This window comes from Vitis vinifera, chromosome 5 (genome assembly GCF_030704535.1).
Source record: "Vitis vinifera cultivar Pinot Noir 40024 chromosome 5, ASM3070453v1".
Classification (NCBI taxonomy): Eukaryota; Viridiplantae; Streptophyta; class Magnoliopsida; order Vitales; family Vitaceae; genus Vitis; species Vitis vinifera.
Genome location: NC_081809.1, coordinates 2569380 through 2587745, shown reverse-complemented (window position 1 = coordinate 2587745; position 18366 = coordinate 2569380). Strand labels below are relative to the sequence as shown.

The following is an 18366-nucleotide window of genomic DNA, read 5'->3' as shown; positions in this document are numbered from 1 at the left end:
GTACAGTCGTCACCACCGGAACTTGCAAATCTCGACACGCGTGATCCATGCACCTAGCAGACCAAAATAAAATCGAACGGTCCAAAATCACTTGCTGACCATTTGACGGACCACAAGCCACCTGGTTTATTAGTAGCGTACAGTGGCACCCTGAGACGAGGGCCCGGGAAATGCTGAACCCGTGACACTCCTAACCGAGCCCATTTTCCACGTTTGGACTCTAACCCAATTCGCTTGTGTGTGTATATACTATATATATATATATGTATAAAGCTTTCATTTGGGTCTGTGGAGCCTTTGGCGAGGCCGCCGTGTACACTACGCGCGGCCGCTCTGCAAGTGAATTCCCCGCACTCTTTCGGGGAGATCTCCGATCAGGTACGCCGCTGAGCACCGCATGCACGGCCTTGTTCATCTTGTTGATGCTCTTTGTTAGCCACACATCGTAGATAAGTTCGAAAGCGTCGTCGTCTTCGTGCGATGATTGATTGTTTTTTTTTTGTCAGTTTTTGTGTGGTTCAATTCGTGCATGCATGTCGACAATGCTGATCCGATGCAGTTTTTCTTTGTTGTTTTTTTGCTTTGATTTCTATGTTCTGGTTGTGTTTTGGTTTAATTTTGGTTCATCTGGCCTCGCGAGACAGTGAGGGGTAAAAATGCCGTTTGGTCGCCGAGAAAAATGAGGAAAAAGAAAGGAAAACGGAAAATTTGGATTACTTTTTTGTTTTGTGTGAAACGCCTTTTTTAAAAACAATTTCGCTTCCGTTTGGTTGCAGTGATTAGGAGAACGCCTCAATTTATGTTGGTAGTCTACGAGCTACTTCTCTTCGCCTTCGCCGCTGTTGTTCTCATCTTAAGATGGTAATTTTGTTATGATTGCTAGCCATTGGGTTGCATAATGAGTTAAGTGAGAATATATTTGTGTGTTAATTTTCTTTGATTTCTGTTTTGTAGGGTGAGATAGCAGATTATTCTGATAGTAAAAGTTCTTCAGAGACGGTAGGCGAGAGAGGAACCATGATAAAGGTTGAGCCTTTGGAGTTGAATTTGCCAACTGAAAATATGTGTGCAAGGCATATTGGGGTATGCTTACCTTTTCCTATTATTGATTGCTGTTCTACTTTGCCATAGCATCTGAGTTTGCTTAGCTGTTCATTCATCTTATGATGATTGAATTATTTGTGCTTGGTGTTTACTAAATTTGCCAAAGATTCAATATTACAGTATAAAAACTTTAATAATTTAATTTTGGCTAGAAGTTTATAATTCAGGACTTAGTTTGGGAGATGCTATGAAAAAACAAAAATTTCTAATATGTAAACCGTGTTCACTACATATTTTTCTGGTGTTGAAACGTTTTATTGAGGTGAGATGGCCCTCCTGAATTCAATCCATCTGGTCTGCCATCTTGTCTAGACACATCAGCTGACATGTGAAACGTTTTATTGAGATGAGATGGCCCTCCTGAATTCAATACACCCGGTGGCCTGCTATCTTGTCTAGACCCATCAGCTGACATGGCAACCATAGTAGCTTGCCCGAAGGGATCCATTTATTCTGCAGATTCCCTAGTTCTGCGTGGCATTTATGGTCAAATGATGTATGTGTGAAAGACAACCTCCTTAATTTTTAGTCCCGTGTTCACTTATAAAAAGGAAAAAAGAGGTGCTTCATTTGCTGAATTGGTTCACCATGTTGCTTTTCTGATGGACCCAAAAGGCATGTGATTTAATTCTTATATGTGTTTTTTCGAAGAAACAAATTAACAAGTCTGATAACCTGTGATAGTATCGCTCTAAAAGGAATTTAACAAATTCCCGCTGCTGCTATTTTCATAGAGAAGTTCACTGGACACTGGGTTATGGAGGCTGAAGTTGGTGAAAACATAATTCATCACGTACCCCAAGGTTTATCTATATGATGTGACAGCTTGGTCTCACATCAGGCTTCTGGCTGAGAAACCTTGTGGGACCATGAATGATGTTCTCATGATACTCAAGGAAACCTTAGGGACCATTTGGGAATGTTTTCAAAAAATAGTTCTTAAAAAACAATTCAGGAAAAAAAATTACGTTCGAAAACTTAAATATAAAAAATAGTTTTTTTAGCTTTTTCATCCTGAAGGTAAGCAACAGTTTCCAAACAGGGCCTTATTCTTTTGTCATTGCCATGTATAGTATTTTCTTCTTGCCTGGGTTTGGAAGTGTAGCTATGTATGTATAACTAAATTTGTAACTGGGTCTGGAAGAAGTATCTCAGTGCCCATTTTTTTTACCATATTTTTAGCTTGAAATTGCCATATGTGCCTCTGCATGTTTTGCACACAAGCAACCATGTTGCTTGAAAATATTCTGGACGTATCTGCTATGCTTTTTGATTCTTTAGGTTTCTCCAATATCAGTTAACTTGGGAGTTAGACTAAGTGATTTCAGGCATTAGTTCTCACCTTGGAAATCCTTTTATTTTTCCTCTTTTTATTTGATTCCAGCATAATGGGGCAAGTTCTTCTGGGAGCAAATTAAGATCATCCTTTATAGGGATGGGGTTCTTACCATCTCTTGTTGACAAAGTGATTGAAGAAAAGGGTATGTTATGCACAAACAGAAACCCATTTCATAGCTTGATGTATTAAAACAGGTGGGGTGGGTGAGGTCAAGAATGGCATTATCATTTAATTGTAAGACTACAAAGCAGACCCTACTCATAAAGATTGAGCATCTTGGGCTTCTCTGCATCCCAAGAGGAGCTTTATGCATGACGTTTTCTTCTTCCTCTCTCTTTTTCTTTTAGTTTTATTTTTCATGGAATTTGTCAATGTCTTTCCAAAGATTCTGATAAAGCTGTCTTCTCTGAATCCAGGTGAAGATGATGTTGACTTGTTGTTGGAGACCCTCTGTGCAAATGCTGTAAGTGAACTTTTATTATGTAGTATAATTTTGCTTTCCTTGGGTCCAATCACTTATGAACAGCTAATGTTTCTTTGAATAAGATGCATATGGTGGCCCAGTCATTTATAAGTAGTCAGTTAATCCCCTGATTTATTGCCTGAAAATAGATGCTTTTTAACTCTCTTCAACTACATATAATTTGGCATTTTGGGACTTGCTCATAAATGTCATGAACAGTTCCCAAGTTCTTCTTTTGACACACTCCACTTTTCCTCTACTTAACTTAATCACCAATTTACCATATCAGTTGCAAAGATTTTTCCAAAAATACTCGTAGGACATAATCCCAATTACTGTACAAGCTTTAACTTATTCACATTGCTGACCATTTCCCGAATCCTTAATTTGTCACTATGACAGCTTTGGGAAAGAAGAAAAAATTCACAATTTTTTGTTTCTTATATATATATATATATCAGTAGTATTTATTTATTTTCATTGATCAAAATCTGCCACCATGAAACCCTATGTGGTGGGTTTGATTTCAATCTATTCAATGGAGTCTTTTATTGCAATATATGTATGTAAGTAGTATTTATTTATTTATTTTCATTGGTCAAATCTACCACCATGAAACCCTATGTGGTTGGTTTGATTTCAATCTATTCAATGGAGTCTGTTATTGCAATTTTGGTCATATTGAAACTTGACATCTTTCCTCTTTGTCTTCTTCTGCCACTGACAATAATTAGATTCCTTGAGTCTTTATTGTATTATCTGCTAGGTCATCATGGAATGGATATTTATTGTTGAATGAGAGATCTATTTTAACAAGGAATCATTGTGTGGAGATTGAAACAGATGCTTATAGGGAATGGTGGTTGAGCATTGTAATCCATATTTCCAAAACACTGAGATTAATGCACATTCTGATTTCTCTAGTATTTTCTGAAGCCTGATGTTTATAAAATTTTACATTTGAAGCTGCAATGACTAGTAACTGACCTGCACTGGAATGAAATAAACCATTCAAAAATCTATCCGGAATCATCTGATTCTCTGGATGGCTTATTTATAGGCAGCAACGTTGGAAACTGTCCTCCATTATCTGTTGCAGACAGTAATGCAAACAAGGTAGGTGCCATGGCATTGTCTGTGCAACATGGTTTCTCATGTTTTTCATGTTTAGGGTAAAGTAGAAATTTGGCTTTGATCAATCCAAACAAGTTGAGGACCTTCTTATACCGATCTTAGTTTCTTTTCATTACCTTAATGGGAAGTGGGTCTTGATGTTCAGGAACTGCTTCCAGGCAGTCCAGTTATTCCTATCCTGTTCCCTGCATTTCTTCTAATTTTAATCCAAAATGTTTTTTTCCTTTTTATACCTTAAAGTTTCTTGGTAGCACCCTCTGTTATTATATGGAATTCAATGTAAGCTGTGATTGCAAGCCAGACTTATTTGGTTCACTGTGCCTGAAACCATTTTTCACATTGCCTTAACTTATGTGGCCCAAATTAATCCAACAAACTAAGTATTTAGAATCATCTATATAGATTTTTATCCATCATTCCCTTTTTCAAAGACCATGGCTTTTGTAAATTAACTACACGTCAAGTCTTCTGACTGTCTCATCCGCATCCTTTTTGGCCTGTCCTGTGCCCTTGTAATTAAAAAGTCAATCTACAGTAGTCCTTTAATTGTTGGTTTTTATTACTCATGGATTATCCTTCTGCCATGACGTTTCTCTCTAATTCTACCATCTCTTACTTTTCCATATATCCATCTCAACATCGTCATCTTAAGTTTCAAACACCATCCATGCTTAATTTGATAAAATGTGTGCTGCTGTTCCTTTCTGCAAAACCAGGTATGCTGCCTGATAACTTGCATGTAAAATTATAAGTATGTGCCTCTGAATGGAAAATCCAAATTAATACTGTTCTCTACCTTAAATAATTCAATAACCGTGAATTTGATTCTCTGACATCCCCCTTTTTAGCCAAATAGTTCTCCAATTAATTCCTAAATATCCTTATTATGGTGGCAAATAATTACTTCTTTATTGATATGTGGTTCTACATTTTTACTCCCATGTATTGGTTTTGCAATGATATATATCTATAATATGCTGCAGTTGAAATGGCTAACAACTGTCTTGTTGGGATGAAACAGGCCCTTCAAAAATCAATTTCTGAATCATCAGATTCTTTGGATAGCTTCCTCAATGACGAGGACACAAATAATCCTCCAAAATTTTCAGCAGGCTTTCATCCAAAAGAGGTAACTTGCTGTTTCTCATGCATGAGACAGTTTTGCCTCTTTATATGTAGCCTGAACTGGGGAAAAGTAGAATTTTTTTTTTTTTGAGTAATCTAAACTATTCAAAAGACATAGCAATATTCAAGGTTGCTGGTAATGGTTTTAACTTAAGTTAGAATTGGATAAGGAGGCCTATTTGATTAATCTAAATAAGTGAGAGCTATATTATAGTAAGGGACGTTGCTGGTAGTGGTTTTGTTTATTTGTAACTGGACAGGAGGTTCACTGCTGCTAAAGGTAACCCTGTGCTCCATCTCTATAGCACTTCATCACTTCTGATAGTCCATTGAATGTGTCATATTGCTTACTTGAACTGTGTTGGTCAACAATCATATTGTGCATTCATGCTCATAAATATTATGTTGGTGGATTCTAGTTTATGAAACCACATAATAATTTATGTGGAAATTTTCTTATATATATATAATTGTATGAAAATTTAAAATTATCCAAGAAAACCAATCTCTACTGCCTTCTTCAACACAAAAGTTTTTTTTGATAGGTAAATAATGTGACAATTTCTTCAACACAAAATTCATACTTGGGATTTTTATGACAGTCTCTGCCATGATCAATTTTAATTCTAAAACCAAAATTACCCTTGTGAGCTTCTGTTTGGGAGAATGAACTGCTTTTCTGGTTACGAATTTCAGTTTTACATAGTTTTAATGTCTCATATTTGTTTAATTCTTGTGATGCGGGGTCATGATTATTCTAATTTGACAACAGTAATATAGTTGCCCATTTTAATGGTGAATAACCATTATCATGATCATTGCACATATTAAGCTTTTAAATACTTATAGCTGCAAGTGGTTCAGCTTAATCTTCAATCTGTGGCAGGAGCCTGATGTATCTAGTGGAGTTAATGATGACAAACGGGCAACCTTGGTCATGATGAAATTCTCTGTGGATGAAGTAGAATTTGCAATGGATAAACTTGGTATGCAAATGTCTTTTAAGTTTTTAATTTTGTAGAAGAATGTTCTCATTTTTGGATGGATTATTTTGTAACTTAAATTATAAATTTCTGCTGTTTTATATGATGAGAAACCCTTCTCATGGATATAATTTTGACCTTGTGAGTTCATCTATAAATTTAATTTTTTCTTATGATGCTGGACACTCTGAGGAATCTCTGGCACTTGTCCAGGTTCTTTGGAACAGTGTGTTCCATGCTTGTCTGGCACTGGCATGGTGTCTTTGTAGAAGCATTCTACTACTTATGATAGTATATCATGATTCTGATGTAGAACTTATTCTGGTATAAGACTTTTTCTTCTTCTTCTTCTCCATTTTTTTTAATCTCATGATGTTGCATATCAGGTGAAGGTGCTCCAGTTAACGAACTAGTGGACTTCATCATCGCTGCTCAAATAGCTGGAAGCTCCAAAATGGATGCAGATGATCCAACTTATGGCAATGAAGAAAGAAAAGAGGTCTTTAGTGATTCTTTCATCATTATAATAATTAAGTTGATGGCATTTTGACAATGTCATGCACATCTTTATTATATCTAGGTTCAATGAGAACTTGTCCAACCTTGATGCTAACTTAATTAATAAATGATTACATTGGAGACATTATGGTCAAATTCTGTAGCATATGTTATTAAACAAAGTTTTTAAAAGAAAAAGTGTAAGGGGAGGCATTTTTGTTCCCGTAGAGGCGAGGCGGAAGCCTTTTGAGGCTTGAAACAGTTTTTGAAAAGTTGGAACAAAGAGGTGTTTGACAATGTCTCGGTAAGGAAGGAGGAGGCTTTTAAGAAGTTAGGCTTCTGGGATGATAAGGAGAGGGATGGGGTGTTGTCTACTGCTGAGGTAGAAGCAAGGATTCTGCAAGGGAGGAGTACCAAAAATGGGCTTTGATAGAAGAAGTGTCATGGAGACAAAAATCAAGAGAAATTTTGCTTGAGGGGATAGAAACTCAAAGTTTTTTCATAAGATGGCTAATGCTCACAGAAAAAGAAACTTCCTTGTTAAGATTAAAGTAAATGGGGAGCGGCTTATAGGGGATAGAGATTTGAAAGAAGAGGTGGTGGGTGCCTTTAAAACCATTGTGTTAGAGGAAGGGGGTTGGAGGCCTGGTGTTGATGCTTTGCCTTTTGAGGTGTTGGATGATGCTAAGGCCAGAAAGTTAGAGGCATTTTTTCAGAAGACGAGGTGCTGGAGGTGTTGTTGGAGCTGAATGGAGACAAAGCCCCAAGATTGGATGGTTTTTCGATGGCCTTTTGGCTTTTCAGCTGGGAGTTTGTGAAATCTGATGTTCTGAATTTTTTTAAGGAGTTCCATGAGCATGGTAGGTTTGTTTGAAGCCTAAAGGCAACCTTTCTGGTGTTGATTCCCTAGAAGAAAGGTGTTGATGATGTCAAGGACTTTATGCCTATAAGCTTGGTTGGTAGTCTCTACAAGTTGTTGACTAAAGTATTGGTTAATAGACTCAAGAAAGTGATGGGTAAATTGGTTTCCAAGTTTCAAAACAACTTTGTGGAGGGAAGACAAATTTTAGATGCGGTGTTGATAGCAAATGAGGCAATTGATTCAATGTTAAAAAAGAGAGATTGTGGGTTGATGTGCAAGCTTGGTATTGAGAAAACTTATGATCATGTGAATTAGACTTTTTGCTAGCAATTCTTGGCAAGATGGGTTTGGGCAAAAATGGATAATTTGGATAAAATAGTGTATCTCTTCAGTCAGTTTCTCTGGTTTAATTAATGATCCTCCTACGGCTTCTTTTAAAGCTGGAGGAGAGGAAGACAAGGAGACCCTATTTCCCCCTACTTGTTTGTGATTGCTATGGAGGCCCTTAGTAGATTGCTCTTGAAAGCTGGGAATGGTGGTTTTATTTCAAGATTCAAGGTTGGGGGAAGAAGGGGTGGGGGTGAATAGATCTTTCATCTCCTTCTTGCGGATGACACCATTGTTTTTTGTGAGGCCTCTTAGGAGCAAGTCACTTTCTTGTGTTGACTTCTCATGTGGTTCGAGGCTATGTTGGGGTTGAAGATTAACTTGAAAAAAAGTGAGATGATTCCAATAGAGGAGTTGGACAATGTGGAAGATTTGGCTTGCGAAATTATGTGTAAGGTGGGAAAGTTGCCTTCTTCTTACCTAGGGCTCCCCTTGGGGGCTTCTTACAAGTCGGTGGTAGTTTGGGATGGGGTAGAAGAACGGTTTCATAAGAAGCTTTTGTTATGGAAGAGACAGTACCTCTCAAAAGGAGGAAGACTCACTTTACTTCGCAGTACTCTTGCCAATTTACCGATCTATTTTATGTCTTTGTTCACCATCCCAAGAATTGTTAGGTTGAGATTAGAGAAGATTCAAAGGGATTTTCTTTGGGAAAGAGGGGCCTTAGATAACAAAATGCACTTAGTCATGTAGTCTTCTGTTTGTAAAGCAAAATCGAAAGGACTAGGTGTTCACTCTTTTTTTGCTTAATAAGGCCTTTCTTTGCAAATGGTGTTAACGATTCTCTACTGAAAGAGATTCATTGTGGAAGAAAATCATAAAGGGAAAGTTTGGGGAGGAAAAAGGGGGTTGGAGATTAGGGGTGGTTAGAGTGATCTATGGGGTTGGGGTTTGGAAATAGGGGGTTGACTTCTTAGATTGGTTGGGGTTTGGATGAGGGAGAGAGTATTTTTTGTGTTCCCTCTTTCCCATTTTTTGCCAAGTTTACTTTGTATACTTCTTGTGTACTCTTGTATGCTTTTGTCACTTTTTAATATATTCTAATGCTTATATAAAAAAATGAAATTAATAAATATGTAAAAATATAATACCGAATATATTACATAAAGAATTTTAAATAAATTACATAATTCTTTTAGAATATAAAAGAATAAAATTTTAATAATAAAATTTTTAAAATTGAATATTATCATAACCAATCATTAAGTTAAATATAAAAACCTAATTATTTATATAATTTTACAATTTTCCATTAGAAAAAAAAAGAGGATGAAAGGTGAGAAAGTGGAAATTGGATGGATATGCTAGTAAGGGGAGGTAAGTGGTCAAACCAAAAACAATAAAACAAGATGTAAAAATGTGGTCATGGCAGAGAGGGTGTGGTGGTGAAGATGTAAAAAGTAAAAACAAGAAAATAATGTCTTGGTTTTGCCCAAGAAAACCGAAAAAAAAAAGGATTAAAAAAAAAAACAAAAAATTGGTCATGGTGGAGTAGGTGTGGACAGAGAAGAAAGTAGAAATGATGAAGGAGAAAGGGAAGAGGCGAGATGGAGAAGGCACCGATTGTTGAGAATAGGCAAATGGGGTGTCATTGGAGTGAGAAGTCATGATTGTGAGTTAAGTTTTTCACAGATCTAGGGTTGGGGTTTTTCTTCCATTTTCTTCTATATTCTCAGTTCTCACTCACTCTTTATGAGATTTTTGAGTTAAAATGTTGATATCTTTTTCAATTTTTGTTTTTTTCTAACATGGCCACCTAAGTCATAAAGACCCATAGGGGCGTATGCCTCAATCCTTGGTGCACAAAAGGCACATCCAATGCATGCCTCGACCACACCTTGTTGATAAAGGCATACAGCTTTCTGGAGTTTTGCTTTTTCTTCAGTGCCTCAAGGTGTTTTTGCCACCTGCTTCAAGGCGCACCTAAAAAACACCTTTGAAAACCTTGTTATTAAATAAGACACTAGCATATTCTTTGTAATTTTCCAGCTTATCTGGCTTCTGTTTGGTCGCTGGAAATTGCTGAAATTACAATAAATTGTTTTATGTTTCATGTAGAGTATACTATGTAATGTTGGTGTTTAGTATAAGGATATAATAGGAATTTTTTATAATTGTATGAAACATAATTATATGGCAACCCAATAATATGTTATTGGTTTACTGCATTCCTCTTTCTATGCACCATTACCATTTAACACGAGAGTATTTGAGAAAATGTAAAAGGAACTGGTTTCATTACTTTTACCATGTAAGCATACCCTGAAATATAGGGGTTAGATATAGGTATCGCTGTGCTGTAAGGACATAAAGCATGACAAGGTTAGTATAATATATGATAATACTTCTGGATCAAGATGGGCAGACATGCTTCAGAATCCATGTGTTAACTATCAAGTTTAGAAAACAAATGCTCTGTTTAGCAACATTTTCGATAACAGTTATCAAGAAACTGTTTTTGAGAACCATTCTTAAATATAGTTTTCAATTGTTTTCAGAAATGAAATTCTGTTTGAGAACTCAAATATAAAAAACAGTTTTCTCAGCTTATTCTCCATGAAGGTGTTATACACTTATGTTTAATGCAAAAGTTTTGAAAGTATTCCCATCTTTTCAATTGTCATTTAGAAAAATCTACAGAACTTAAAATGCCTATACTTTGTTCTTAAAAAAAATATGTTTTCAAAACAAATTCTGATGTTTCTTGTCAAAAGTTTGTCAAACATGTTATCTAAATTAGAAAATTGTTTTTAATAACAGGATGAACAGTTATCAAGTTCCTAACTTGCACATGCAATTATCTAGTTTACATATTGTTATATTGATCACCCACTATCTATTTTCCATGTTATAGAAACTGTATCTAATGTTGGTTTAATCTTTATTCCCAGGATTGTAATAATGAAGCATTGTTTGGGACTATGGACAAGACACTTCGTTTGCTTGAAATGGGTTTTTCTGAGAATGAAATTTCATCAGCTATCGAGAAATTTGGTTAGTTGTCAAAATTTTCTATTCATGAATGTCACATCAGCCTCAAAGGGAAAGGTGACGATTTGGTTTTCCTGCATAGGAAAAGCATTTTATGTGCTGTTATTTTCAATTTTTTGATTTTATCTTTTGTAGGGATGAGGTGGAGGGTGTTTGTGGGGTCATCGATTTTGGCACATTGCTGAATGGAAATGGGTCTTATTGTAAATTATAGCCAACATAACTGTCTTTTTGAGATTACAATTGCGTTGAATTTAACCATTTACATAAGAATATCTAGTGGTTTTTTAAAGATATTGTGTGCTGAATTGCTCTTGTGAAATCCACAGATATTCTGGTAATTATGTTCCTGAGAAAGTTTCGTGATTCTAAGTATCCTGGGATTGAGGGCTCGATTTTTTTTCAGTAGTTTCTTCAATCTATTCATGATGAACAATAGGTTTCTAGGTTCTCTGGTTCTCTCCTATTCTTGAGGGATCTTACTGTTGCTAGATATCACGTTGTCTTCTGATTAAAGATGGATTGCCCATGATTTGTCTACTATTTTTATCGTCCATCTGCCCTGTAGAGAGTGATGGATTTGCTCATTCTATTCTGGTTTGTTTTATGTCTATACCTTACTCTCTTGCACATGTTTTTGCTCTTATTGGGGGCTTAAAAGGTGTCATTCTGCTTTTCCATACACGTATTCCTGTAAATAAGAGGATGCAATATGTATTGTTTCCATTTGTTAGGGACTGTGATATTATTATCTAAACAAGATTTAGTATAGCATCTAGGTGTTATGGTTTTGAAGTTATTTACTAAGAACTTGTATATCTCTTACATAACCATCAATATTTTAACCAGAGTTGTTTACAAACAGTGGTTTCTTAAAAGGTTAGCAATGTGGCAAAGACAATATTCCAAAGGTGGGAGGCTTACTTTGCTTCGGAGCACATTATCCAACTTGCCCAATAATATTATGTCTCTTCTTAGCATCCCAAGGAAAGTCAAGTTAAGGTTAAAGAAGATTCAAAGAGACTTGTGTAGAGGAAGGGCCCTAGAGAAAAAACCACATTTAGTGAAGTGGTCGATTGTTTGCATTGAGAAGAGGAAGGAGGCTTGGGTGTTAGATGTTTCTCTTCGCTTAAGAGGGCCTTCTTTGTAAGTGGAGTTGATAGTATGTATCTAAAAGGAAAGTTCTTTGGAAGTAGGTTATAGGTAGAAAATATGGGGAAGAAGAAGGGAATGGCATTCTTGTAAAGTGAGAGATTGGTAAAGGGTTGGTTTATATAAAGCTATTAGGAAGGATTGAGATTTTTATAAAAATAAGTATCTCTTTCTATGGGTAATTGGTGGTGGGGGGGAATGAAATTTTGGAAGGACAAATAGTGTAGAGATGAACCGTTGTGTATCTTTCCCATCATTGTATGCCTTAGTTGTATCAAAAGAGGCATGGGTGGTGAAATTATGGGTCTACACAAGTCAAAGGGCTTTTTGGAATACTTGCTTCTTTAGGCATCTGAATGAGTCAGAGCTTGATAATGTAGAACATTTCTTCTATATTCTGCAAGGAAGGGAGATGAATAGGGACAAAGAGGATAGGCTGGTTTGGAAGGAATCGAAGGATGAGACTTTTTCTATCAAATCTCTATAATCTGCCTTGGAGTTAGGGAGATCATTTCTTTTTTCAATGGGTGTAATTTGGAACTCCTTGGATTCATCTAAAGTAAGTTTTTTTTTTTTTTTTTTTGCGTGGGAAGGTAGTAGGGAATGGTTTTGACATTATTTCAGTTTCAAAGGAGAGAGTGGTTTTGGTGATAGATGATTTCTTTTTAAATATGAGGAAGAATCTATTGATCATATGCTTCTTCATTGTACCAAGACAAGGATTTTGTGGCGATCTGTATTTTCTTTGTTTGACATATTTTGGATATGTTCGTCACAGTCTCAGAGACATTCTTAGGATGACATGGCTCTTTTATGGGAAAAAATGAAAGTTGTGAAGAATGCCACCTTGTGCATTTTTTGCACAATTTGGAAGGAAAGGAATCAATGATCTTTTGAAAATGAGGAGCATTGGTCAAAGATTGAAAAACACATTTTTAGCAATCTTTTTATGTGTGCTAAGTTTTACATAGATGAAAGTGCAATGACTTTATTTGATTTTGTAGATTGCATGGGTTCTCGTTGAGGGAGTAGTTTTTTGTGGTCCCTCTTTTTTGGTTGTGCCTTTTAGCCACTGTTGTATAAATCTTGTGTACTTTGGCACTCTTTTGACACTTTTTATATCACTCTCTTTATATATATATATATATATATATATAGAGAGAGAGAGAGAGAGAGAGAGTTTGATGTCTAGAGAAACTATCTTGTCATACTCTGGTTGATGTATTTTTTTGAGATGTTACATTTCCAGAATCAATCTTTTGTCTTTTATGAGATTTGACTGATTTTGATTTGATTTTTGACAAATTGCAAATGTCATATTGAGGCAATTCATCTTTGTTTATGGTCACTAAACATGCAATCTTATGCCTTGCTTCCAACCTTTGAGTTATGAATATCTGTTGTCTTTCAGGTTCAGAAGTTCCAATTTCAGAGCTTGCTGATTCAATTTTTGCGGGCCAAATTGCTGAAAAAGACAAGGTTCTTTTCCCTTCTCGATGATCCTGCATTATGTTTTTCAGCTTAATACCGAGACTTCAGTTTCCCATAAGCCACACTTAATTTCAGTGATTACTTTCATGAGGCTGACTGTAGGCATCTGGGATTAAGACTTGGCTGAGTTAGTACTTCGAAATGAAATTCAAATTTGAGTTTGCTGTTTGCCCAATACAGTTCTGAAGGCTACAATTCTAATATGCTTGGTTCTCTTTTTGCACATGATTATATTATGAAGACAGATAGCTTTCTCATTCTTTCTATTAAAGGTTTTAATTTTATCCTGTTTCGTGCAGCACTCCTCAGCCACATTCCGATTGAATCATTCGCATACTGGAAATGACTATAGGTCTTTCGGTAAGGGGATGGAAGATGGCCTAAAACGTCGTTCTTCGGGTACATTCATGGTAAAAACTGAGGAATATAGTCCAGAAGCTGTTTCTCAGTTAAGGGCTGTTGACATAGGAGATGATCATAAAGGGAAAAGGCCAAAACAAGAATCTCTTGATGACTCAAGCGCCTACATTGGCCCCACTTGGCTAGAAGGAAGAAAAGGTGACCATAAATTCTCTAGCTGCCGGATGCCTTTACCACGTAGGGATCTCAATCAAGTTGCAGGACAACTAAATAAATTTGGAATGTCGAGTATTTCTAAGCCCATGCCATGCAAGAGTCTTGATCAACTGGTTGCTAAGCCACCATATTTCTTTTATGGAAATGTTACAAATGTATCCCACGACTCTTGGAACAAAATATCACAATTCCTCTATGCACTTGAGCCAGAATTTGTGAATACTCAGTTCTTTTCAGCCTTGAATAGGAAGGAAGGCTACATACACAACCTTCCTTCTGAAAATAGGTTTCACATCCTTCCAAAGCCACCAATGACTATTGAAGAAGTAATACCATACACAAAGAAATGGTGGCCATCATGGGATACAAGGAAGCAGTTGAGCTGCATCAGTTCTGAAACTTCAGGAATATCTCAACTATGTGATAGGCTTGGAAAGATATTAGTTGATTCTCGAGGGCTGCTCTCATTTGAACAGCAGAGAGACATCCTTCATCATTGCCGGACTCTGAATCTTGTGTGGGTTGGGCAGTGTAAACTGAGTCCCATAGAGCCTGAACATCTAGAGCGCATTCTAGGCTACCCATTGAATCACACTCGAGTCCCTGAGTATAGTTTGATAGAAAGACTCCAATCTCTCAGACACTGCTTCCAGATCGACACACTGGGGTATCATCTCTCCGTTTTGAAGTCAATGTTCCCTAAAGGATTAACAATGTTATCACTTTTCAGTGGAATTGGTGGTGCAGAACTTACCTTACACCAGCTTGGCATTCATTTGAAAGGTGTTGTTTCTGTGGAGATTTCTGAAACAAAACGGAACATTCTCAAGAAGTGGTGGCATAATACTGGACAAACTGGGGAGTTGGTGCAGATCGATGACATTCAGAAGCTAGCAAGTAGCAAGCTTGAGAGCCTGATCGAGAAGTTTGGTGGTTTTGACTTTGTTATCTGTCAGAACCCATGCACTTACTCTTCCAGAAATTCTAAAATGGTTGCAGATGGTGACAGTCTAACAGGTTTTGACTTCTCATTATTTTGTGAGTTTGTCCGTGTTTTGCACCGTGTAAGGAGTACAATGGAAAGAAGAAGGTAACCTTTTTCTGCCATTATGTTGCTTGTAGTACATTCTAGTTCATTAATGATCAGCTAGACTGTTTTCTTTCTTCATCTAGAGAACCTCACCCTCTTACCCTCCTTTGCATTCACAAAATTATGGATCTGATGCAATTCTGTATAGTGATTGCACCCAATCACCAAATTATTGAGTCCTTGATCTCCACAGAGAGGATTAAACAGGAATTAGTCCTAAATCATTTATCATTTAAATGTTAAAAATGGTGGAGACAAAACTGAACCATAAAAGGAGGGTTAGTTTGTTTTTTTTGTTGCCTCGGTCCTAAGTCATTGCTCATTCAAATGTTAAAAATGGTGAAGACAGAGCATCCCTTCTGTCACCACAAATTATCACTTGGCAATGATCATCAGTTATGGTGACCCAGAAGGTTTGGTAATTAGAAGCTGTCTCCATTCACTTCAATCATTAAGGTCTTGTGGCCTTTATACTTATATGCTCATTGATGCTCTGATACTTCAAAACCCTTTTTGTTATTAAAAATTTCACCAACTCAGTCCAACCTAGGGTTTGTTGAAGAGCATTTGGTTGTCTCCACTGACAAGTCATGAAAATGCTTGCTTGCTTCCCTAGTGTTTTGCAGGTGAAATTTACAGTGAGCTGAATGGTTTAGATGTTGAAGTAACTGATATAAGAAATTGTCGTATCATTATAGATATCATATGCTTCATCAAATTATGTTCCTGAAAAATCTACAGACCAAAATTAGTAGTGGCATTTTAATTTGTCCCCTTTCTTCGGTGTAGCAGAAAACTAACTTGGCCGGATGACTTACAGCCCTCATGTCTCCACCAACAACTATTCTGCTTGCTTCCCTAAATACATGGTTATGATTAATGAGGAATCTCCCCCAAAAGGTTAAAGATCTATTGATATCATGAATAATATTGATAGTACTCCTTGAAATGGCCCCATTTCTACATGTAATGGCATCAATGACTAAACTCAAATTCTCCCTATATCTCTAGTTGTGCTAGATGTTTCTCTTCTCGTAATTGCTGCCTGTTTGTTACCTTGATTTGACCACCACTGTTCCTGAAAGCATATGCTGCAGTTGCTGATTCTGCTTGAATGATCTTTGCCCCATCAATATTTGGCTTCCAGATCAAATGCCCTGGGGAACTTGATCCACTGGTGAGGTCTCCAACCAACATTGGAAGAATTGAACAACTAGGATCCTAATTATTTTAGACTCAGAGCAATTTCATAGGGATTTGAGATTCCATTTGAACAGAATTGAAGGGGTGGTACTTGCGACTTACTACTTTTTGTTGTTGTCATTTATGAACCTTAGTAATTTAGGTTTCTGTACTTAACCCTGAAGGGTAACTCAGTTGGTCCGGCCTTGGGTTTGCTCCCCAATGGTCACCAGTTCGAGTTCCCTCAGGGCCATTGGAGGTTTATCTGATCATTAACTTCAGGGTCCCGTGGGATTAGTCGAAGTGTACGTAAGCTGGCCCGGACATCCACAGTTATAAAAAAAAAAAAAAAAACAAATTTAGGTTTTTGTACTTAGATTGCTCTACTGAACCGTAGTAATTTTTGGTTTGACAAATTTATATATTTTTCTGGAACTTTTGGACACCGACGCTAGGAATAAACTCCCAAAACTACAAAAAAAAAATGTGAGACAAGCGCATTTTCTGAATTAGGATTGGGTGGCAACCAAATGAATCTAGACATCTAAATTTTATCAGGCCCCATAGAAAACCTAACATACTGTCTTGTTGCTAAGTGTGGTAGTTGTAGTCCAGAGGACAGGTTGGACAAGCATGGGAAGGGAAAACATGTTATGCTTCTTAGTGTTGTGGGCCACCTCCATCAAAGGCTAGAATTGTAGAACCGCCAACACAGGGCCTACCCACTCGAGTCAAGGGCCTTCGTCTTTTTCCTTCGAGTCTCGTAATCATTCATGAGTATGAATGAAACTTTGTGCTGGACAAAATCATTAGGACCCATCTCTCTAAAGTGATCTTTACAATAGCTAAGGCCTCTCACTATCCACCAAAGTGAAACAGATATGGGTTTTCGTACTGTTGGTGATCCTCTCTTTGCTTTACTCCCTTTTTCCCTATGTACCAATATTCGGCAATCATGCTTGGACGAATTTTAGAAAATTTAGACTCTAAAGCTTGCATAAAATACATTGTAAAGGTGTCTATTTTGATTGCTATTTAACTTGCGCATATGTGCACACTAGGATTGCCTTAAAGTAACGTTAAGCTATCTATGAATCAATTGGCCTAAAATTAGATAATGATGAGTCAATAATGTATATCAAGCTGATTTAGGTAGGGGTCATTCTATGGTATTGAAAAAGGTGATAGCAAATCACAAATTGCCATATGAAAAAATGGTCTCATTTAGCTAACTTGTACCTTCGTCTAGGTCCCATTTATTTGTATCCAAGTCATGGTATTTTTATTTTTTTCCTTTTTCTTTTTGCGCATTTTGATCCCCCTTTTTTTTTGTATTAAATTTCATCTCTTTAAACCATTATTCAATAATTTAGATCTCATTATACACATTAAATACTTAAAAAGTTACGTATAGTATTGGTGTTGTACCATTTTGCTGGACTATAGCTCTAACACGGTAACACTTAACACCTCACCTCTTGTATGGGTACTTCATAAACAAGGGGATAAAGCAGCAGAAGTTTGAATCCATGACCTACCTAAAATCGAGGCTTTGATACCATACTAAGCTACTAGTTACATGATAAAAGCTTAAGCCATTACATAATGTTGGGCCAATAATATATATCAAATTGATTTGTAGTACAACATTAACGGGTAGAAATGTGAAATGTCGGTTGAAAGTCAATTAAAAGTGAATTTGTCTAATATGATAAATAGTGTTACTGTAATGACTCGCACCCAACTGTGTAGATATTGTCTCATTTTGGTTAAAAATGATCCTCACAATTTCAAAACGCATCTTCATTGTTAAAAGGAGTTTATACTTATATAATATTAAGAACTTTTTATCTTATCCGATGTGGAATATCACAATTATGGTGTGGTGATTATGATTTATGAATCCTTAATTGATTTTGATTGAAGGTATTGAACTAATGTTAATTAACATGAGTGGAAAACACCATAGTGTAATGATGATTTTGTTAC

The 18366-nt window shown here is 36.5% G+C and overlaps 1 protein-coding gene across 4 annotated transcripts; it reads left to right on the top strand.

Moving 5' to 3' along the window:
* Positions 1 to 178: 178 nt before the first annotated feature.
* LOC100247823 (probable inactive DNA (cytosine-5)-methyltransferase DRM3) lies at positions 179 to 16499 on the top strand. Of its 4 annotated transcripts, XM_010651350.2 has the most exons (12): positions 179 to 378; positions 777 to 861; positions 955 to 1083; positions 2489 to 2585; positions 2860 to 2906; positions 5062 to 5169; positions 6052 to 6151; positions 6535 to 6647; positions 10787 to 10889; positions 13450 to 13517; positions 13829 to 15195; positions 15988 to 16499. In XM_010651350.2, exons 2-12 carry the CDS (start codon positions 859 to 861, stop codon positions 16055 to 16057), a joined length of 2205 nt encoding a protein of 734 aa, XP_010649652.1. In that variant the 5' UTR covers positions 179 to 378; positions 777 to 858; the 3' UTR covers positions 16058 to 16499. The 4 variants fall into 4 exon arrangements, with proteins under 4 accessions (XP_010649652.1, XP_019075699.1, XP_059592721.1 ...); XM_019220154.2 differs by lacking the exon at positions 5062 to 5169 and having other exon boundaries at positions 264 to 378; XM_059736738.1 differs by lacking the exons at positions 179 to 378; positions 777 to 861; positions 2489 to 2585 and having other exon boundaries at positions 975 to 1083.
* The last annotated feature ends 1867 nt before the right edge of the window (positions 16500 to 18366 follow it).

What these genes read in the sequence shown, in the direction of transcription:
- LOC100247823 (XM_010651350.2), top strand. An exon ending in CAAAGTGATTGAAGAAAAGG is followed by an intron (nt 2,586 to 2,859) that starts GTATGTTATGCA and finishes CTCTGAATCCAG; the next exon opens with GTGAAGATGATGTTGACTTG. An exon ending in CAGGCTTTCATCCAAAAGAG is followed by an intron (nt 5,170 to 6,051) that starts GTAACTTGCTGT and finishes AATCTGTGGCAG; the next exon opens with GAGCCTGATGTATCTAGTGG.